Source organism: Palaemon carinicauda, chromosome 30 (genome assembly GCF_036898095.1).
Source record: "Palaemon carinicauda isolate YSFRI2023 chromosome 30, ASM3689809v2, whole genome shotgun sequence".
NCBI classification, from domain to species: Eukaryota; Metazoa; Arthropoda; class Malacostraca; order Decapoda; family Palaemonidae; genus Palaemon; species Palaemon carinicauda.
In genome coordinates this window covers 18,482,246-18,504,914 of record NC_090754.1, presented here as the reverse complement: position 1 = coordinate 18,504,914, position 22,669 = coordinate 18,482,246, and the positions used below count along the sequence as shown (strand labels likewise).

Sequence of the window (22,669 nt, the reverse complement as noted above, 5' to 3'; positions counted from 1 at the left end):
TCGTCATCCAGCTCCGAAAAGCTGTGCTCCAATGGACTGGAGCGGGGTATGGACGAGCCTAATACCGTTCGGTGGTAACCTCGCAGAGGAGACCACTCAGGGTAAGATCTTTGCTCTCGCAAGCATAAGGAACAATCCTCACCTCTCTCTCCTGATGGTGCATTGCCTCGCAGACGAGGGAGGTGCCACTCAGAAGAGAGGGTCAAAGAAGATCTCTCCTCTCGCAAACGAGAAGATTGATCAACTCCTCCTTCTGATGGCGCATGGCCCCTCGAACGAGGAAGCTGCCGCTCTGAAGGTTGTGTCGCTTCGTCTTTCCTCGGAAGGTCAGACCGCGCAACACTGGAAGGAGAACCTTTCAGTTGTCCGAGTTGCTTCTCCTCCCATCGGACAAGTCTGGAAAGAGGATCAACTCCCTGAACAACCTCTGGAACAAAGCCCAAGCTTGTTCCTGAGACCTGAGGGTCTCTGGACAAGTCACTCCGAGGAGTGCTTGTCCTCAACTGCTCTTGTCCTCCTGCCGAAGCAGGGGGATCGTCGGGGAGAGCAAAAGAAGAGGACTCAGCACTTGAGTGCGCATGCACACCCAAATGATAGACCTCCTGTATCTTCCCCTTTGATGGAGGATCCGTCAACCCCAAGGAGGGCCACAGCAGACTAACCGCATCGTCTGAGAGAGACTCCCCAGCGGAGGATTCTCTCACTGCCCTTCTAGGGTAGGCAACGGGTGGAGACCCAGCTCAAGGTTGTCCTGGAGCTACCAGGGCGCCACTTGTACTTGACTGTTCCTCGGAAGAAGCCAGTTGGGTAGAGTCATGATGGAGAGATCGAGCCGGAGGAGAAAGAAGTCCGATCTTCTTCCCTTTCAAGGATGACCTCAAAGGGGACGAATCCCTCTTAGACTTCTTTTTCTTCCGCCTACCAAGCCTCACCCACTGGGAGGGCGATCACTCCCGGCACACGCTACAAGGAGACTCCTTAGTGCATGAGTAACCTCGACACGTAGGACAGAGACCATGAGGATCCGTCTCTTCCGAAGCCATGAAGTGCCACAACGGCACCCTTCACGACCCAGACAAACTCGCATGGTTGGACCTCACGGGCAAGCACACTTGAAAAGAAAAAGCAAAAGAAATTAGTTTCAGCCAGTTTAGGTTAACGGGAGAGGGAGATACGTCTACACTCTACCAAGCCGAAATAAAAAGTGACAGTGGGAGCGGTGGGTAAATACACCCCCGCTAACTAGCAGTGGGTAGTTAAACCCTGTTTAACCTAAAGTTTCGACTAGTTTTCAGCTCTGCCGAAATAACAAAGTTATATTAAAGAGCGGAAGGTTTGTATCTTGCGTTGGGACAAAATAATAATCCGAGGCAGCCATTGATCTGGTCATACTATAGAAATTTTCTATCCTTGGTCCCAGTTGTCTTATTAATTCTCTGAGTATTTACATCTAGACCTATATAACTCCATGTTATGGATTAATGTCAGCTTTCTGGTTGATAAGGATCTCCCAAGCTTTGGAGCACTAAACCAGCTGTACATCAATTGAAACTTAAATCTGGATAAAGCAGAATCATATCTGATACCTTTCAAGTTGGCCTAGTCTGCCATGTGAGGGTCAAGATTTTTATTCAGTATTGGTCTGTTTAAGCTATCCTTTATAAGTATCAACTCCATAAACACCTTCAATTTGCCCAATTACACTAAGCCTTTAGGCATAAGTTAGAGTAGAAGTTTAATCCTTTATATTTTGCCTCAAGTAGCATCAAAGTAGGAACCTCTGAACAGACTTAAGGTTACGATTAGAGAGACAACTTGATCGTGTTTCCTTTCAAGTAAATTAAAGGTGAGCATACCAACGATGTCCAGCCAAGGTCATCTTAGGTATTGTACCTTGAGATTTTCTGAACATACAGGCAATTTGTCTTAATACTACTTACAGTAGTATTTTACTTTTTTCTCTTATCTATATCTATTTTATACTGTAATTTATTATCTCTTTCATTTCTTCTCTAAGCTGCTTTTCCTGCTGAGAACCCTGACCCTGTAGAATTTTACTTTTCAAACTAGCACTGCAGCTTGGCTGGTAACAATAATACTTTACTGTAATAATAATATAGTTGTGACAAATATTGTTTATTCCAAAGGGAAAATATGTTAAAATTATGCAAACACTCATTCAATATGGGAAACTATCCAGTAGGAATTATTCTAGTTTCTGCATTAACGTAGCAACTAACAGCAATCATCACTTAATAATGTGAAAAAAATCTAGCTCAAGGGTAGAAAATTACATATACTATAATTTGATAGCAATCTATTACAAAAAATACTACAATCTGCTTCAGAAGTAAGTCATAGAAGTTGCAATATTTACAAAGTACATTTTCAATACTTTTATAATCGACTATTGTGAAGCAACTGAAAATACACCTGTACTGTACAAATATCCGGAATTAGAACTTGAAAATAAAGGCTTCAGCAAAGCTGAATATATGTAGGGAAAGGTCTCTGTAAAATAATTTACCTCTGTATTTATTATGACTGACTGAAAACAAGTTTGAAACATTTTTAAGGAAGTTCTTACCTTATATCATACCAGATCTGTACAGTACATCACTTTTTTAACAGCATGATATTTGCATCTATACTCCTGATAACAATATTTAGAATTATTGCATAAAAATTAACATCATCACCCAACTGGAATTGCTATAAGATATACATCATACTGTACAATATGCTAAAACAAAATGTTAAAGCTTCCATGTCAATCATACCCGTAGGAAAATCGTTCCATGTAAGCTTTATGCATGTCATGGGAATTTCTACGTATCCTTCTACCAATGGGCTCCAAGTCATTATAACATCTATCAAAAACTTTGTCAACAACATTCAGAGCTTCTGCTTCAGTGACTCGTCTCACTGCCATAACAGACATGGCGGCTTTTCGTCTCACACAATCCTGAAATAATACAGTACTGTACAATACCAACATTGTTATTCATTCCAGAAATAGAAGTTTATTAATTAGCTCAAGTGTTCTCAGCAAATAAAAAATACAAGAGAAAAAAATTTATCAAATCAGAAAATTGTAGTTAGTAATTTTAATATAGATATTAAGTACAATGTCTATATAAAAAATCTGCAAATGTAAGAAATTTGGAGATCTTTTAGATTTCAAATCCATAGACTTTTCTTTCAATATCTTGCCACCGAAAGCTCAAATGGTTTAGGATAGGTATGCCCATGGGGTGTGAGGGGGTTTACACCCAACCACTGTACTCTAAACTTAGTACTCCTACAGTGCTAGGAACAAGAAAGTGGAATTGGTCTGAGGCCGGCTGTATTATAATAGATTATGGGATTGTTATACAATAAAATTTAAATAACTTGAAAGATCTGGAATTTATTGCGACTAAGACCAAGTTGTTCTCCCCTACCTGTAAATGTCAACATCCCAGTCACAAATGTGAGCAAGAGGATTATGACTCTAGTAAATCACTGGCTGACTTTACATTTATGATGTGAGGTTGGATATTCATTACTGTAGTGTCAGGGGTTTTGGTATGTTAGGCAAAACTATAGATTTCCATAGAATCTGGAAATTTCATATGAAAACATCATCACAGAAGGTATTTGTCAGAAATCACAAGCCATGCCATACCCTCTGCCACCCCACCAGTTCCTTGTTAGAGGAGGAACAAAGAAGTTAAATTCCTTCATCAAATAAATGGCTAAGAACAGTACAGTATGACCTGTTCAGTAACTCATCTCCACCTAATCCATCTTAACAATATACAGCCTATATCTTTAAATTGGAAGGAAACCATAATATAGAAAGATCAGTCTAGGGTTGCCTAGTGGCCAATGTTAAATTATCTGGTCAGAAAAAAACCCTTTTTGGCCAAAATTTGGATGATTTCCATGAATCAAATACTGTACTGTTTGTAATTCTCCAATTGTACAACAATGTTGTCCTCACAGCACTGTGACCTGTTCAAACTTCATAGCTAGTCTTAAAACGTATAGCTATTGGTAATTGTTCTTATGTAAATTGTGAATTTATAATAAATTCCGTCATTTCCTATTCCTGGAAGACTGTACATTTATTACTTCCTAATTCTACGAATTTACTATTCTGAACTAACCAAACCTTAAAATTAGTGCAAATGGACTTGGGGGTAAAGAGAGTTCTCTCCGTGCCACTTAATTGGCTGTGCGTTATTTGGTGTGAATTTTGTTTCTTTAATCGATTTGTAACAGTGCCTATTGATTAATAATTGCCTTAATTTGTTTTCCAGTAATTTTACCACTGTCTAAATGTCCTATAAGAAGTGGAAAGGGAGCTCTGATAGTGGGAGGAAATATAAAAACTCTTGGGATGAGAAATTTATGTGGCTTACAAAAGCCAGTAAGAGCAGTGAAAATACCTTTTCCAAACTTTGTAAAACTCAGATGCCTCCCAAAGCATTTCGTCCGACGGACCATGACAAATCAAAGAGACACACAAGCAGGGTCAATGCGGCTTTCATGTGTAGGCCGCTGCATTTTTTTGCTTTTCCAAAGAGAAGTTACTATGTGAAAAAGCATGTGGAATTAGAGTTTACTGTTGCTATATCTTGCTACAGTTCAACTGCAAGTGTAGATCATCTTAGCGAATTAACGAAAAAGAATGGCAAAGACAGTGAAGTAAAAAATCTACTTGTACAGCTACATACAACAAAATGCAGTAACTTAATTTCTAAAGTTATCTCACCAGCACCCTTTGAAGAACTTTGAAAGGACATACAAGGACAGAAATATTCTTTACTAATTGATGAAGCCACAAATGTTGCCTCAGATAAACGTATCTCCATTATTGTGAGGTATTTAAGTAAATCACAGAACACAATTGTACTGGAACTCGTGGGTCTTATACCAATTATTGGAGTCATAGGTTATGATATATTTCTAGCACTGAGCAGCATCTTGGAAAATGTTAGAATAAAGTGGACAGACTGTGTGGGGTTTGGTAGTGACAGTACACCTGCAAAGATAAGTGAACATAATTCAGTATGGTCAAGAATTAGAGAACAATCACCAAAGTGTCAATTTAACGTATGCATTTGCCATTCACTGGCCCTTTGCATTGGAAATACTTTTGAAATCTTGCCATCGAATCTTGGTTATCTGTGACATGAAATTCCTAAATGGTTCAGTAAAAGTGTACTCCGGAGAGATGCATTTAAGGAACTGTTTGGAGTGATGGATGGTAGAAGTGAAAGAAAGTGTATGCCACTACCATTTCAGAAGATTTCAAATACAATATAGCTAGTTCAAGGAAAAAATATTTGCAATACTCTTGTAAAGTGGAAATTACTAAAGACTTACTTTGCTGTAACAGTCCCAAAGGTAGATGCCTCCTGATGCTACAAAACAAGAGAAATGCTTAGTATGTTGAATGATACAAGCATTTTGCTGCACTTTCACTTTGTTTCCCCTATAGTTACAGAGTTTGAAAGAGTAAACCCCCTGTTCTAGAACACAGATGCAGCCCGCGAAGACTTAACTAGAGAACTGATTCTGCACCACAAAAGTTTGCTAGATAGAATCTTTGATAAGAAGGGTGACCCATTGCCACTAAACAAAGTTGTCTTTGGTGCAAAATTCATGGACAAGATATGCACTCAAATAGACAACCAACAATGTTCTGTGTAAATACCGGCCAAGGCTGAGGATTAGAAACGATGTTATAGTCTTCTAAATGAAGCCTTATAATGAGTGGAGAAGAAACTTTAAATAAATAGAACAATATTCAAAGGTCTGTGCACACTTTCCCCAAAAAGATGATAAATCAAACTGACTGTGAGCTATTCATTAACCTGTCATTACCTCATCTTTGCATGGAGACTGAGAACAGTATTAAACAGCAATACAGGGAAATTCTGCATGTTCCTTGGGCAGAAGCATCTGTATTTGATGGAAGAATTCCCAATGATGCTGTTTCTTTCTGGTCAGGGGTATTAAAATACAAGAATTCATCTGGCAATTGTCCCTTTGAATATCTAGAGAAATATGATACAGCTTACCTGACAACACTAATAAGCAGTGCTGTTCTTGCGAGAATATTCTCCACAATAAAATAATGTCAAGAGATAAGCATGAAATCAGCTTGGTTGCACAATGTTAGATGCCAATGTAAGAATATGTGCACATCTCCAGTTCAAAGGAAAGTTTTGTAAAGACTTTCAAGTAACAGAGTGCATAATGGAGCTATTCAACTTAGAAAACATGGTACAAGACTGAAAGAGATGACCAGAGTTCATGAGGATGTAGATTCTAGTTTAAATAAATTAGAAAAAGAGGTCTAATTCATGAGGTTTAAAGATTGAAATAAACAATTAAAATGTAGTTACAGTATAAGTACTGAAGTAACATAATAGTAGAATGTAAACAAATCAATAAATAATGCAAAAATACGAATGAAAAACTTACAAAAATGATATGGAACAAGAAAAAAAATATCTCTCGTGTATTGGAACTATAATTATGAAATATGTAGCCTGGAATACTGTATAAGGCAAATATGTTAATAAAATGAAAAGAAAATAAGCAACCTATACCTATTATTGCTACCAGCATAATGAATACCAGAGGCTCAATATCCAGTTATTATCAGGTAAATATTCATTGTAAGTATATTTTTTGCTGAAATATATTGTAAGTAGAGTTTGGCTGAATTCTCTAAATGAACTGCCCTAATTTGGCCGGAAATGCTACAATTTTGGCCAGGAGAGCTATAGTGAACCTGGCAACTTTGGAGCAAACACACCTATCATTCACTACCGTACACTTAGATGCGATGCTAGCCTACCCAGAAGCTAAGGCTGATGCACATGTTTGGCTGCCACCACAGGTTTTAAGGAGAATATATCCCAACACTTGTGGGCACCATCCGTGAGATAGTGTACAGTGTTGTCAATATTCAGTTCTATATGTTGAATTTGTGGGCAAGCAGCAATGCATGATCCTAACCCGGTAAAACAGCATCTCCTAGGATCATCACCAACAAAATTTCTAAGGGAAGGTAACAAAAAAGGCAAAAAATTTCTCACCAGAGGCTGATGGATTCTGGGTTTTACTACAATCTCCAAAACCAATGAGAATAATGATAATCTCCATCCTTCAGTGATGCAAAAGGAACAATAAACTATGCAATTCACCCACTTTCTTTGCTGATGTTCAAGCAAGCAAAAATACACTTTTGAGATTAAATCTCTGTCTGTAACCTCAGTCAAGGGTTCAAATGACATCCAGGTGAGACTGCTTAGAATGAGAGACATCCCATAACAGCAGCACAAGTTTGCAAAGTAGGCAAAACTGTTTTTTATTATTATTATTATTATTATTATTATTATTATTATTATTATTATTATTATTATTATTATTATTATTATCATCATCCTATGAGACATCAAAGAGGTGGAGCTGGGGGGAGAGTGACTGCTCCCCACACTCTAGTGTGGTAAGGGTTAGGTTGGGTAGGGAATTATTATTATTATTACTATCCAAGCTACAACCCTAATTGGAAAAGCAAGATGCTATAAGCCCAGGGGCTCCAATAGGGAAAAATAGCCCAGTGAGGAAAAGAAATAAGGAAATAAATAACTGATGAGAACAAATTAACAATAAATCATTCTAAAAAAAGTAATGTCAAAATAGATATGTCATATATAAACTATTAACAACGTAAAAAACAGATAGGTCATATATAAACTATAAAAAGACTCATGTCCACCTGGTCAACATAAAAGCATTTGCTCAAACTTTGAACTTTTGAAATTCTACTGATTCAACAACCCAATTAGGAAGATCATTCCACAACTTGGTAACAGCTGGAATAAAACTTCTAGAGTACTGCGTAGTATTGAGTCTTATGATGGAGAAGGCCTGGCTATTAGAATTAACTACCTGCCTAGTATTACGAACAGGATAGAATTGTCCAGGGAGATCTGAATGTAAAGGATGGTCAGAGTTATGAAAAATCTTATGCAACATGCATAATGAACTAATTGTTGGGCTTTTATCAGTGCGTATGGGCCAAGTTGTAAGAAAAGTGAAGAAGAGCGGAAGGAGTTCTGGAATGAATTAACTAGGTGTGTAGAAGGACTGGGTAGAAGGAATTATGTAGTTGTCATGGGTGACTTAAATGCTAGAGTGGGCACTGGAGAGGTAGAAGGTGTCATTGGGAAATATGGCATACCAAGTGAAAATGAGAGTGGGGAGAGACTGGTAGATATGTGTGTTGAGCAAGAGATGGTGATAAGTTCTAGCTTTTTCAAAAAGAAAGATAAAAACAAGTATACATGGGTAAGAGTGGCAAATGGAAGAGTGGTAGAAAGGGCATTAATGGATTACGTGTTGATAACTAAAAGAATGTGTGGAAGATTGAAAGCCGTGCACGTGTTTAGGGGTATGGCTAACAGTATGTCTGATCATTTTTTGGTGGAAGGAAAATTAGTTGTAGCAAAAGAGTGGGGGAATAGAGTAGGTGGATGTAAAAGGGAGCTAGTGAAGGTTGAAGAGCTAATAAAACCGGGGGTAAAAAGTATTTATCAAGAAAGGTTGAAAATGGCATATGATGCAGTGAAAGTAAGAGAAATGACAAACTTATAACAGAGTTTGTATTTTTCCTAACATACAAACCCGAATTCTTTACTATGGGAGATATTCTAGCACGAGCTGGAAAATACGGCAGAAAAACCTTAACAACGGTCGTTAACGACCGGGCAGGTAATTACCCACCTGTTAGTGGTGGGGGACCGCCGGTCGGTAGCTGCTGTTTACCTTCAATCGGATTCTAGCTAGGACTATCCTAGGCGGGCGGTGATGGAGGGAAGATTTGAGTAAAGAATTCGGGTTTGTATGTTAGGAAAAATACAAACTCTGTTATAAGTTTGTCATTTGTTCCTACACTTGATACAAACCCTCATTCTTAACTATAGGAGACTTAGTCTTGAGGCCAGGGTGGCCAAGGAGTTCCCTATTCCTAGGGAACATAATCCTCAGACTAGACTCTTTTGAAGCAACAACCTTCCGTTAATCTTCTTTCTTTGTAGATCCCCATAATCTTCAGCACGACTGAAGGTTTGCAGCCTCGAGGAAACAAATGTTTCAAGATGAAGTGGATCAGGAACCTTCGACTCAGACCCCTTCAAACTTAGCCTTCCCCCGACCTTGCAAAGGGGAAACCTCGTGACCACGAGTATAACTTATACCCTGTGAGAGGAATCAGATGAGTATCATACCTTATTTCCATTGGCGAGTCCAGCCAAAACTGGATACAGGCTAGGATCCCCAGATGGGGTGAGAAGGAGATGAAGAAGATAGATGGATGTCCTTCTTCAAACCTAGTGTAACCCAGATTCCTCAACCAATGGTTACTGTCCCCTGAAAAGGCGTAAGGTAACTACAGCACCTGTTGACCTGTCACAATAGGCCCTATAGAAAGGGTGTCTAGAGACCTATGTGTCACGTCGCTCAAATAATGAGCAGTGAATGTAGATTGGCGTTTCCAGACCCCAACACTTAAGACTTGGGAGACTGAGAAAATTCTCTTAAACGCCAGTGAGGCAGCCACTCCCCTACCTGATGGGCTCTGGGTTGGGCTGCCTCTGGGTCTCCGTGAAAAGGCCTCGCAATAACTTTCTTGAGCCAGAAAGAGATGGTGTTGCGAGAGATTCTCTTCTTTACCCTGTTGGTACAAGGAAGAGATGACGGAGACGTGGTCTGAAAGGTCTGGTGCGCTTCAGATATTTCTTTGACGCCTTGACTGGGTATAGTAACGACTGGACTGCATCCTGTGTTACCTTATTGAGTGTGGAAATTCTCAAAATCTCTCATCGGCAGATGAAGGATTATGAGTCTAGCCACCAAGCCCGGTACGAAGTTGTGAGACACTCCCCCCCCATCTCTTAGAATGGGTGACGTAAGACAGACTATGTAGCTCACTGACCCCTTTAGTGGAGGACAGAGGTACGAAGAAGATGGTCTTAAGGTTCAGAGAGTAGCCTGAGGCCCTTAAGGGCTCATAGGGCAGACCCTTCAGCGAACGTAAGACATGTCTCAAGGAGATGGTCTAAACTCAACTGGGGGGCAAGATCACTCCAAACCCCGAAACAACCAAGGTGATGTCTTCTGAGGCGGAGAGGTCAACCCTTTCTCCGTCTACAGATGAGGCTCAAGGCTGCGCGATAGCCCTTAATCGCCGAGACTGAGGGAAGCTTTTCTCACTGAGGTACAAAAGGAAGTCTGGGAACTACTGATCCTTCCTTTTGAGAACCCAATTGCTTCACATTGTCGCTGTTGTAGCAGTTAAGAAGTCCATTGTCTTAGCCCCAGCAGTTAGGACTTCTTGTAGGGACTGCCTAGAGTTTTGGTTTGGCAAGTCCTCGTGGCTCGCAAGGTAGCCGACTGTATCACCACATGTCAAGCCAGAAGGGACATTGAAGTCGTTTCCCTTGCCGAGGCTTCTGTGACTGAGAAGAGCTTGGAAGAGTAGAGTGTCTCTTCGAGGATTAGCCTGGTGTGAGCCTCGCCGTGAGGGGATCCAAGATCAGAGGAGAAGGTTGACATCTCTGATCTTGGAGAACAGACCAGGTTTAAAGGTCGCTCAAGCAAGGCAGAGGCGAGGGACAGTGACATCGCACTAGCCATTAGGATAATGTCCTAGAGACTGACCATATATGGTCAATGACCAAGCCTCCTCTCCATCCCAGCTAGGAAAAGGGAAGGCCAGGCAGTGGCTGCTGAAGACTCAGCAGATAGATCTATAGGCTCCCCCAAAACCCCCCAACCTTAGCTTACAAGGATGGTAAGGCTGTAGGCACTGATGGCACTAACGAGTCTCGGCAGGACTCGAACCCCAGACTGTCACTATATAGCCTGTCTAAGGCTGGAGAGTCAAAGGGTCGAGGAGACAGATGCAAATCGCCGAGGCATGAGGTATAACACATAGTTTTTAGATTCCTAAAATAGGAGGATTCTAAGTCCCTCGACAGCAGCTCTCCCGAGGAATCCTCAGGCTGCGATAATTCCTCACGTGTTATTATAGGTAAAAGTGGAGACGCGAGTAGCAGACAAACCTTATATCTTACCCTTCGTATCTTTCTTATCAAAAGGGGGAAGAATAGTAGAAGTCGGAGTGTCTGGAGGTAATGGCGAAGACCCTTGACGAGAGTCGGAAGACTCTGTCATAAGAGTAAAACTCTTAATGACGATGGTCACGTGCATAGCGCTAATTGCGTGCGTGTGCGGACACTCTGTGCTAATTGTTACAAGGGCCCGACTACTCAGCATAATTGAAACTCGAAGGTTAAGTCGTGTGAACTCGAAAGTCCAACGTGACAGAGGCTCGAAGGACTCCTAAGGTCATGAGAACCCGTAGGATAAACATGACGAAAGTTTAAAGGCTCCCGATCATGCCCGCCGAAAGGGTGATCGTCACGAGACCCCAAGGGGCAATGTGAGGGGAACCAGTAGGTTAAAAAAGACGTCTCCTTACAGCACGAAGGGGGAGAACGTCAGGGATGAAAATAACTCCTTCGAAGGGAAGATTTGTTCTCCCCAAGGAGAATGTCGCTTAATACAAGGCTCTCGCTCCGCCCCTGGAGGAGAACCAAAAGCGTAAGAGGGAGGAGCGTGGATCAGCAAACTCCCACAAGTTTTCTTCTCGTGAGTGGTAGGAAGGTTCTCCTGAAGGAGATCGCCCAAAACAAGCTTTCTCCCTGCTCTATGGGGAAAAGCGTAGGCGTAGTAACTTCTCTCTCTCAAACGAGGGAGAAGTTCTCCCGAAGAAGGATATTGTCAAAGGCAAGATTTCTCCCCTCTCTATGGGAAAAAGCATAGGTGTAATAATTTCTCTCTCGCGAATGAGGGAGAAGTTCTCCCAAAGGAGGACATCGCCTAAGACAAGTTTTCTCCTAGTTCTAGGGAAAAAACGTAGGCGTAAAAATCTCCCTCTCGTGAACGAGAAAGGCGTCCTCCCGAAGGGGGACCTGGCCTAAGACAAGCTTTCTCCCAGTTCTATGGGAGAAAAGGCATAGGCTTAATAATCTCTCTCGCGAACAAGAGAGAAGTTCTCCCGAAGGAGAACATTGCCTAAGACAAGCTTTCCCCCAGTTCTATGGGAAAAAAGCGTAGGCGTAATAATCTCTCTCTCGCGAATGAGAGAGATCTTCTTTAGGAGGGCATCGCCTAAGGCAAATTTTCTCCCAGTTTTACGGAAAAAACGTAGGCATAAAAATCTCCTCTCGTGAACGAGAGAAAAGTCCTCCCGATGAAGGATATCACCTGAGCCGAGCATACTCCCAGGGAGAAGTTCCCCCCGAGGGAGGAACAAGCTATAGACTTGCTTTTCCCCAGCTCCAGGGAAGAAAGCACAGTCTTCGGGGACAAGATAGCAAGAGGTAAAACTCATTGAGCTGTTTGCAACTCCTTACGAAAGAGGGAAATTTGCTGACTGGCTGAAGTGGGGAAGCTTTCCCTCGGAAGGGGAATGGATCTCTCACACAGTCCAATTCCGAGGAAGGTTATCACTCCCTCGTAAGGGAAGGATCTCTAATCCCTGGAGGCGAACCTCCTGTCAGCAATCTAAGTTTCCCAGTTAATCAAGTTGCAGGTTGACAACGAGTGTTACCTCGTAACATGGGCAGCTCATGAGCTGCCACATGAAGCGCAGGATAACAAACAGAGTGGCCGAAGCCCTCGGCATTGAGTTCTACGTCGCTGCTATCCGGGTGTTTTCTTTTAGCCTCTCTAACAAATTTCCCCTTTCCCTTCTGCTCTCAACCGAAGAGAAGAAGGGCCGAACCCCTGCATCTTCTTTCGAGGTTTCTGAGAGACTCGAAATCCTTAACTCATTAGGGAGCAAAGGAATTAGGGAGGTTGTCCTGTCTGAAACATGGGAGCGAGGGATTGACCCTGCTAGTGTATGACCAGAGATTTGCGTGTGTAGCGCTAATTGTGTGCGAACACCTGCGTGACTGAGGTCTGAAGACTCTGCAATAAGAGTTAAACTCTTGATTGTCATGGGCGCAGTGTTGAATGGGCGTACGCAAACACTCCGTGCGACAAGAGTCCGAAGACTCTCTGACCTAAGAGTAACACTCTTGATGACTTGTGTCACGAGAACCCAAAGGTTCAGCGTGATCGTGCGTGCCCCTAGAGGTTGTGTTGTGAGAACCCGAAGGGTTAGAACAACGGGAAAACGGAAGTCTCCCTTTTCACGAGACACCGAAGTGTCAGCGAGACTATATGCACGAGAGCCCGAGGTTTCAGCAACTTGCTGTGAGAAAACGAAGGGATAGCGCACCGGGAAACCAAAGTTTCCTTGTCACGAGACCCCAAAGGGTCAGAGATCGAGAATTCAAAGGCAAGAACGATCTCTCTGAAGATAGAGAGTGAAGCAAGGAGAAGCGCTCTATCTGACTTTTTCTAGAGCGGACGGAGACCCTCAAACTACAGTATTAGGCAAAGAAGAGGGTTCGAGGTTAGGACGTGCTTTGCCCTTGGCCGCGCTCCTGTTTCTTAGACGATCCCTCGCACGACGACGACAGCGAGGCAAAACGATGACAAGAGGGAGCGTTCTTCTCAGGTTTGAGGCACGAGCGTATATAATCTCGAGGCAAGAAGTCTCGGGGAGTGACAGAAGGCGAGAAAGAGCAAGAATGATAACGTCTCTTCCTATTTTGCCTGTCTCTTCGGCGAGAACATCTAGGTGAAGGCGTAAACGGGCGTGCGGAAGAGTGTTCTTGCACGTCTGTGCCAGCCGTAGGGCGCGCACGCAGGAGAAAATTCCCTAGTGCGCGCACAGTGGAATCATATGGGGCGCGCGGGTGTGTACGCATATCCTTGCGGATGCGGGAGAAGGCTGGCGCGTTGGTAAGCGCTGGCGCGTTGGTAAGCGCTGGCGTGTTGGCAAGCGCTGGCACGATGATAAGCGCTGGCACGTTGGTAAGGGTTGGCGCGCGGGAGAAGGCAGCATAGCTGCCTTGTCAGAAGTTCTTCTAACAGTAGAAAGTTGACGCGCAGGTTTTACCTGGCGCGTAGGATGGTGCGCAGTATGGCGGGCAGGAGAGAGGTGTTGGGCGCGTATGCGCACGTGCAGGAGAATGTTGGCGCGCGGGAGCACATAGGAGAGCACTGGTGCGCAGGAGAGCGCCATTGCGCAGAAGATTGGTGGCGCGCAGGAGTTTATGCGCAGGGGAGCGCAGGCGCGCAGGTGAGAGCATGGCACGTGATGGAGCTATGCTCTTGTTGGAGTGTATGCGCATGTTGGCGCATACGCTCTTGATACCCTATGTTAGGGTAAGGAGGAAGCGCTCTTAAGTTTGTGACGAGAGCGCTTGGTCTTGCGGCGAGACATCTCGTGAAGAGACAGAAGGCGAGGAAGAACAAGAACGATTATGTCTCTTCCTATGTCGCCTGTGTCTCCGGAGAGAACGACTAGGCAAAGGAGTGCGAGCTCTCCTTTTCCTCTTCTCTCTCTCCCTCCTAGCCTCCGAAGAGGGGAGGACAATGAAGTGGAGGAGGAGGAGGAGGAGGTTCTGCGAAGACCACTTCTACCCACTTGGCAGGGGAACCCTCAGAACACCCATGACCTCTGTAACAGGGCATAGGGGAAAAGGATCCACATCCAGCAGTGACATAAAGGCGCCATGAACACTTCCTCAAAATAGAGGACATTATCTAACAAGGAAAAAGAAAATGGATTAAAGAAAACTCAAAAAAGAAAGGCTAGTCTGCCAGGCAAATAAAGCAGGAGCAGTGTTGTTACCACTGCGACGGCTAGAATTCGATTGAAGGTAAACAGTAGCTACCGACCGGCGGTCCCCCACCACTAACAGGTGGGTAATTACCTGCTCGGTCGTTAACGACATTGTTGAGCTTTTTCTGCCGTATTTTCCAGCTCGCACTAGAATATCTCCTATAGTAAAGAATGAGGGTTTGTATCAAGTGTAGGAACAAACTGGTAATTTAGAGGAGGAGTGGAAGTTAGTAAAATAAAATTTTGTTGGGATTGCAAGTGATGTGTGTGGCAAGAAGTTTGTTAGAGGCAGCATGAGGAAGGGCAGTGAATGGTGGAATGAAGGAGTGAAGGTAAAAGTGGAAGAGAAAAAGAGGGCTATTGAAGAATGCCTGCAGAGTAATAGTGTAGAGAAGTATGAAAGATATAGAGAGAAAAAGGTGGAAGTAAAGTGCAAGGTAAGTGAGGCAAAGAGGGCAGCTGACCTGAGGTGGGGTCAGGGATTGGGTCATTCATATGAAGAGAATAAGAAGAAGTTTTGGAAAGAAGTGAAGAGAGTAAGGAAGGCTGGTTCAAGAATTGAAGAGACAGTGAAAGATGAAAATAGAAGGTTGTTAAAAGGAGAGGAGGCAAGGAAAAGGTGGGCAAATATTTTGAAAGTTTACTGAATGTTGAGGATAATAGGGAGGCAGATATAATTGCTGTTGCAGGTGTTGAGGTGCCGGTGATTGGAGATGAGAATGAGAGAGAGATTACAAGAGAGGAAGTGAGGAGAGCACTAGATGAAACGAGAGTAGGAAAAGCATCTAGTATGGATGGTGTGAGAGCTGAGATGTTGAAGAAAGGTGGTATGACTGTACTTGAATGGTTGGTGAGATTGTTTAATATGGAGTTTTTATGATAAAACAAAGTTTTATGAATACTTACCTGGCAGTTATATATACATAGCTAATAATCTCTATTTCGGCAGAATTTTTCTAAACGTGGCAACCGCCTTGTGGTGGTTGGGTGGTAACACCCGTTAAAGGGTGGTAGGAGGAATCATTCCCGTTTTCTGTTCCTCAGTTCATCTATGCCCGACCTGTCTCCTGAGGGGAGGTGGGTGGCCCTTTGAATGTATATATAACTGCCAGGTAAGTATTCATAAAACTTTGTTTTATCATAAAAACTCCATTTTTATGAATAGAACTTACCTGGCAGTTACATATACATAGCTGATTAACACACTTGGAGGAGGGTGATAGACAGTAACATCGTTGGGGAAACAACCAAAAAAGTTGTAGGATAAATAAACACCTTGATTCCTTACCTGCTAAGGTAGCTGACTTCAAAGGTTCCTGCCTCTTGAGTCGCTTTCCCTTAGGAGTGTCAGCCAGGATGTGACCTGCAGTGCTGAAAACACTCAATCGAGTCTGTCAACGGGGTGAGACCAACAATCTGACTAGACTTCAGGACTACCTATTGCCCAAAAATAAAAACTGCAACCTTACCAAACCAACCACCTAACTTTTGCAAAGTAGATAAAAATTATCTAACTAGACTGAGGTGACTGTACACAAGTCGAAGTCCTCAGACAACCAATAAAAAAACACCAACCTACACACAAGTATACAAAACTAAGGTTGAGGGGAGGTAGTAACTCCTTTGCCTAATACAGAAGCCGTAGCTACGTATGGGCCCAAGGTATAGCATTTCTCATAATCCACTCTCACCTCTCTGAGGTAATGAGAGGCGAACACAGAGTTGCTCCTCCAGAATGTCGCATCCATAATTTGACGGAGCGACATGTTCTTGCGGTAAGCAAGCGAGGTCGCAATGGCTCTCACTTCGTGAGCTTGCACTTTTAAAAGTCCGAAGTGTTCCTCCTCACACAAGAGATGCGCTTCTCTTATAACTTCCCTCAGGAAAAAAGACAAAGCGTTCTTGGAAAGGGGCTTCTGAGGATCTTTCACAGAACACCACAGGGAGCTAGAAGAGCCGCTCACATTTTTCGTGCGAGACAAGTAGGTCTTGAGGGCTCGTACTGGACAGAGGAGCCTCTCTTGCTCTTGACCCACTAGGTTGGTCAAGTTAGGAACCTCAAAGGTCCTTGGCCAGGGCTTAGAAGGGTTCTCGTTTTTAGCGAGAAAGTCTAATCTTAAGGCACAAACTGCCCCATTCAGATTGAAGCCTACCTGTTTTTCAATTGCATGGACTTCACTGACTCTTTTAGCTGTTGCTAAGGCCAAAAGAAAGAGGGTTTTCTTGGTAACCTCCCTAAGGGGGTTCAAATCTCTTGGTGCACAGAAATTTAAGAACCACATCAAGGTTCCAAGAAGGGGGCTTTAACTGGGCCTGCTTGGTTCTCTCAAAGGACTTCAAGAGGTCATGTAAGTCCTTATCGCGAGACAAGTCCAAGCCTCTATGCCGACAGACAGAAGAGAGCATACTTTTGTACCTCTTGATAGTGGACACAGCCAGCTTAGCGTCCTGCCTGAGGTACAACAAGAAATCCGCAATCTGGCTCACAGAGGTAGTGGATGAGGAAATCTTGTGCTTCCTACACCAAGCTCTAAAAGTCTCCCACTTGGACTGGTAGACCCTCTGAGAAGAGACCCTCCTCGCTCTGGCGATAGCTTTCGCAGCTTGCGCTGAAAATCCTCTCGATCTGACGAGCTTCTCGATAGTCTGAAGGCAGTCAGATTGAGAGCGAGGGGGTTTTGATGATATCTCTCGAAGTGGGGTTGTCTGAGCAGATTTGGACTTGCAGGGAGGCTTCTTGGAAAGTCCATCAACAAGTCCACCACCTCCGTGAACCATTCCCTCATCGGCCAGAACGGAGCTATCAGGATCATTCGTCCCGAATCGAGGAGAGCGAACTTCCTGACTACCAGATTGATGATCTTGAACGGGGGAAAAGCATAAGTGTCCATCCCTGTCCAATCCATCAAAAAGGCGTCTACTGCTATTGCCTCCTTGTCCGGAACTAGGGAGCAATAGATGGGGATCCTCTTGAATAAGTTGGAGGCGAAAAGATCGATGAGGGGTCTGCCCCACAGCCTCCAGAGACTCTGACAGACCTGTTGGTTGAGGGTCCATTCTGTGGGAAGGACCTGCCCTTTCCTGCTGAGCATGTGCGCCCTCAAATTCTTCTGTCCCTGAACAAACCTCGTCAGCAGGCTTATCCTGTTCTCCTTCGCCCAAAGAAGGAGCTCTCTTGCTGTCTCGAACAGAGACAGAGAGTGAGTCCCTCCTTGCTTCCTGATGTAAGCAAGAGCTGTGGTGTTGTCTGAGTTGACCTCCACAATCTTCCCAGACACCAAGTCTTTGAAGGCCTTTAGCCCCAGAAAAATGGCCATCAGCTCCTTGTTGTTGATGTGCCATCCCAGCTGAATTCCTTCCCAATAGCCTGAGACCTCCTTGCTTCCTAGTGTTGCCCCCCAACCTGACTCTGATGCATCTGAAAACAACACTAGGTCTGGGTTCTTCTTGTGTAAGGAGATCCCTTCCCCTAACAAGGTTGGGTCCAGCCACCACTTCAGAAGATTCTTGACTTCTGTTGGAATGGGGAAGGAAAAGGAGTCTTCCTGCGTCTTTCTGTTCCACGTCTTCGAAAGAAAGTGCTGAAGAGGCCTTAGGTGGAGTCTCCCCAGAGAGACAAACTGTTCGAGGGAGGATAGAGTCCCCAGCAAACTCATCCACTCCTTCGCTGAGCACCTCTTCTTGTCCATGAAAGTTCTGACTTTTACGAGACACTTGGTCTGTCTTTCCTGAGAGGGAGAAGCCCGAAAAAGAACTGAATTCAGAACTATCCCCAAATAGAGAATAGTCTGATTCGGCCTGATCTGAGACTTCTCCCTGTTGATGACCAGGCCTAGATCTTGAGCCATCATAAAAGTCTTCCGTAAATTCTCCAGACATTTCTCCCTCGATCGTGAACGAATCAGCCAATCGTCCAGATAGAGGGATATCCTTATCCCCTCCTGATGCAGCCAGCCTGACACATTCGCCATTATCCTGGTGAAGACTTGAGGAGCCGTGCTGAGACCGAAGCAAAGAGCTCTGAATTGGAAGCACTTGCCCTGCATTACAAATCTCAGGTACTTCCTTGAAGTCGGATGGATGGGGACATGGAAATACGCGTCCTGCAAGTCGAGGGACACCATCCAGTCCCCTGGACGTACTGATGCCAGCACCGACTGAGTCGTCTCCATGGAGAACTTTGTCTTCTCCACAAAGACGTTGAGAGAGCTGACATCCAGGACAGGTCTCCATCCGCCCGAGTTCTTGGGGACCAGAAACAGGCGATTGTAAAAGCCTGGGGAGGATAGATCCCGAACCGGTTCTATCGCTCCCTTGTCTAGCATTTGGCCGACTGTTTCTTGGCCTTCTTTCTGTTAAATTGGGATTGAGGAGATTGAGGGGCAGCAGGTTGGAATTCCTCTCCATAAAGTTCAAGAAGGGAGCGAGAGAGAACTTTGTAATCTCCCGCAGCGTCGGCAGGATTATCATCGTCATCAGAAATCTCCTCGAGGTCCTGATCCACATCTGCAATATCCTTCAAACGAGAAGAAGGTTCCTTAAAACCCGACAAGGGCAAATCAAAGGAATCGTCCTGTAAAAGACGGGTTGCATCCTGGAGTACAGCGCTAGAAGAATCCTTGGAACGAGAGGCAGTATCGTCCCGAAGAGGCAAGCTGGTATCGCCCTGGCACCGAGAACGAGAGGCAGAATCGTTCTGGTGTCGAGAGCGAGAGGCGGTATCGTCCTGGCGTCGAGAACGAGAGGCAGTATCGTCATGGCGTCGTGAACGAGAGACGGTATCGTCGTGGCGTCGAGAACTAGGGTCGGAATCGTCGTGGCGTCGTGAACGAGAGGAGGTATCGTCCTGGCGTAGTGAACGAGAGGCGGTATCGTCGTGGCGAAGAGAACGAGAGGAGGTATCGTGCTGGTATCGTGAACGGGAGGCGGTATCGTCCTGGCATCGAGAACGAGAAGCAGCATCGTTCGATAAAGAATCGTCTCGGTATCGAGAACAAGAAACGGTATCGTCCTGGTATCGAGAAGAAGTATCGCCTGAGGGAGAAGTTTTCTTTAGAGAAGAACTCCGTTCTCTCTTAGAAGCAGACTTCTTAATAGGTAACGAGTCGTCTTTACGTCTATCAGACTGGGCGTGAGGGCGGCTAAATGCTTGCACTAGCATAAAAAGTTGTTCCTGCATGACAGACATAAAGGATTTAGCAACATCAGCTGGGTCTTGCGGCCCCGAAGGGGAGGGCTGACGAATAACACTCGTAGAAGGGGGAGGATCTTCGGCAGTAGGCTTAGGCTTCACCCTTTTCACAGGCACGGAGTCGAAATCATCCTCCGACGGACAAGTTTCATAACTGCTAGAACCGGGAGAGAAAGAACGAGACAGTTCGTCGCGGTTCCATCTCCTCTTAGTAGGTCTTGACGCTTCAAACTTCCATTTACGTCTGGACGAATTCGGAGAAGAAATCAACACATCCGACACGTCTTTTCCATGACGGTCAAGAGCAGACTGGGAATCGATAACAGGACTGTCTGAGGCGACGGCTGACCGAGGGTACGTACCTCTCACCCCCTTTCGGTCATCGACATACCTTCTCCCTTGGTCCTGGGAGCTTGGTAGAGGTCTAGGCCTAGGGTAATGACAGGTTCGGTCAGTTGCCACCTCCACTGCACTAACACAAGCACTTTCACTATCCTTACCTTTAAAGGCCTCCAGTTGTTCTTTAATGGCCTTCAACTCGGCAGCCAGGCTAGCGTACCGAGGGTCATCCGCAGATACGGATCCTGTAGGAGGTGCAGGAGTTACTAATTCAAGGGAAGGATCAACTTCCAAAGAGGAATCAATTATAAGCTCAAAAGATAAATCTACACTAAGTTCGTCTTCCTTACCACTAACAGACTTAGACTTAGACCTAGAAGCTCTCCGAACTCTATCGAGCTCTAGTTTACGCACATAGCGCTTCATAATCAACCAATCCTTCTCATCCAAAACTTTACATTCCCCGCACCTATTATTAAGGGCACAAACAAAACCCCTACAATTCAAACAAACTGTGTGAGGGTCCACCGCCATTTTCGGTAGTCTCACCTTACATTCCTCATTCGCACAGACACGGCAATGACTTTTTTCACTCATAATGAAAACAGCAAAAAAGCTAAGAGATAACAAAAAAAACACGATTGCCAAAACCCCAAATCAGAGTACTTCACCAAAAAGCAGACTGGTACACCGAGCAGGGAAAGCGAAGAAAAACTCTTAATGACGGACCAAAGTGTTGTCGATCCGGCCGGCAGAGATGAACTGAAGAACAGAAAACGGGAATGATTCCTCCTACCACCCTTTAACGGGTGTTACCACCCAACTACCACAAGGCGGTTGCCACGTTTAGAGAAATTCTGCCGAAATAGAGATCATCAGCTATGTATATATAACTGCCAGGTAAGTTCTATTCATAAAAATGTGTTTTGTGTTGTCAATGGTACCAGTAGATTGGGTTTGTGTGTATATTGTACCACAATATAAGGGTAAGGGAGATGTGCATGAGTGTTGTAATTCAAGGGATATTAGTTTGTTGAGGAAGAATTGTAAAAGTGTATGGTAGAGTACTGATTAATAGGATTTAGGATAAAACAGAGAATGCAATCTTAGAAGTACAGGGTGGTTTTAGAAGAGGTAGGGGTTGTATGAATCAGATTTTTACAGTTAGGCAGATATGCGAGAGAATCAGATTTTTACAGTTAGGCAGATATGCGAGAAATATTTAGCAAAAGGTAAGGAGGTGTATGTTGCGTTTATGGATCTGGAGAAAGCGTATGATAGAGTTGATAGGGAAGCAATGTGGAATGTGATGAGGTTATATAAAGTGGGTGGATGGTTGTTGCAAACAGTGAAAAGTTTCTACAAAGGTAGTAAAGCATGTGTTAGGATAGGAAATGAAGTGAGCGATTGGTTTCCGGTGAGAGTGGGGCTGAGACAGGGATGTGTGATGTCGCCGTGGTTGTTTAACTTGTATGTTGATGGAGTGGTGAGAGAGGTGAATGCTCGAGTGCTGGGACGAGGATTGAAACTGGTAGACGAGAATGACCATGAATGGGAGGTAAATCAGTTGTTGTTTGCGGATAATACTGTACTGGTTACGGACGTGGAAGAGAAGCTTGGCCGATTAGTGACTGAATTTGGAAGGGTTTGTGAAAGAAAGAAGTTGAGAGTTAATGTGGGTAAGAGTAAGGTTATGAGATGTACAAGAAGGGAAGGTGGTGCGAGGTTGAATGTCATGTTGAATGGAGAGTTACTTGAGGAGGTGGATCAGTTTAAGTACTTGGGGTCTGTTGTTGCAGCAAATGGTGGAGTGGAAGCAGATGTACGTCAGTGAGTGAATGAAGGATGCAAAGTGTTGGGGGCAATTAAGGGAGTAGTAAAAAATAGAGGGTTGGGCATGAATGTAAAGAGAGTTCTGTATGAGAAAGTGATTGTACAAACTGTGATGTATGGATCGGATTGTGGGGAATGAAAGTGACGGAGAGACAGAAATTGAATGTGTTTGAGATGAAGTGTCTAAGGAGTATGGCTGGTGTATCTCGAGTAGATAGGGTTAGGAACGAAGTAGTGAGGGTGAGAACGGGTGTAAGAGATGAGTTAGCAGCTAGAGTGGATATGAATGTGTTGAGGTGGTTTGGCCATGTTTAGAGATGGAAAATGGCTGTCTGCTAAAGAAGGTGATGAATGCAAGAGTTGATGGGAGAAGTACAAGAGGAAGGCCAAGGTTTGGGTGGATGGATGGAGTGAAGGAAGCTTTGGGTGATAGGAGGATAGATGTGAGAGAGGCAAGAAAGCATGCTAGAAATAGGAATGAATGGCGAGCGATTGTG

At 44.1% G+C, this 22,669-nt stretch overlaps 1 protein-coding gene across 1 annotated transcript in view; it reads right to left on the bottom strand.

Annotated features, from left to right (window-relative positions):
- Positions 1–2,300: 2,300 nt before the first annotated feature.
- LOC137623678 (mitochondrial inner membrane protease ATP23 homolog) overlaps positions 2,301–22,669 on the bottom strand; it is an 83,030-nt gene continuing 62,661 nt past the window's right edge. Inside the window, exon 7 of the mRNA XM_068354507.1 lies at positions 2,301–2,965. Coding sequence (XP_068210608.1) covers positions 2,771–2,965 — 195 coding nt within the window. The 3' untranslated portion in view covers positions 2,301–2,770. The remainder of the gene's footprint in view (positions 2,966–22,669) is intronic.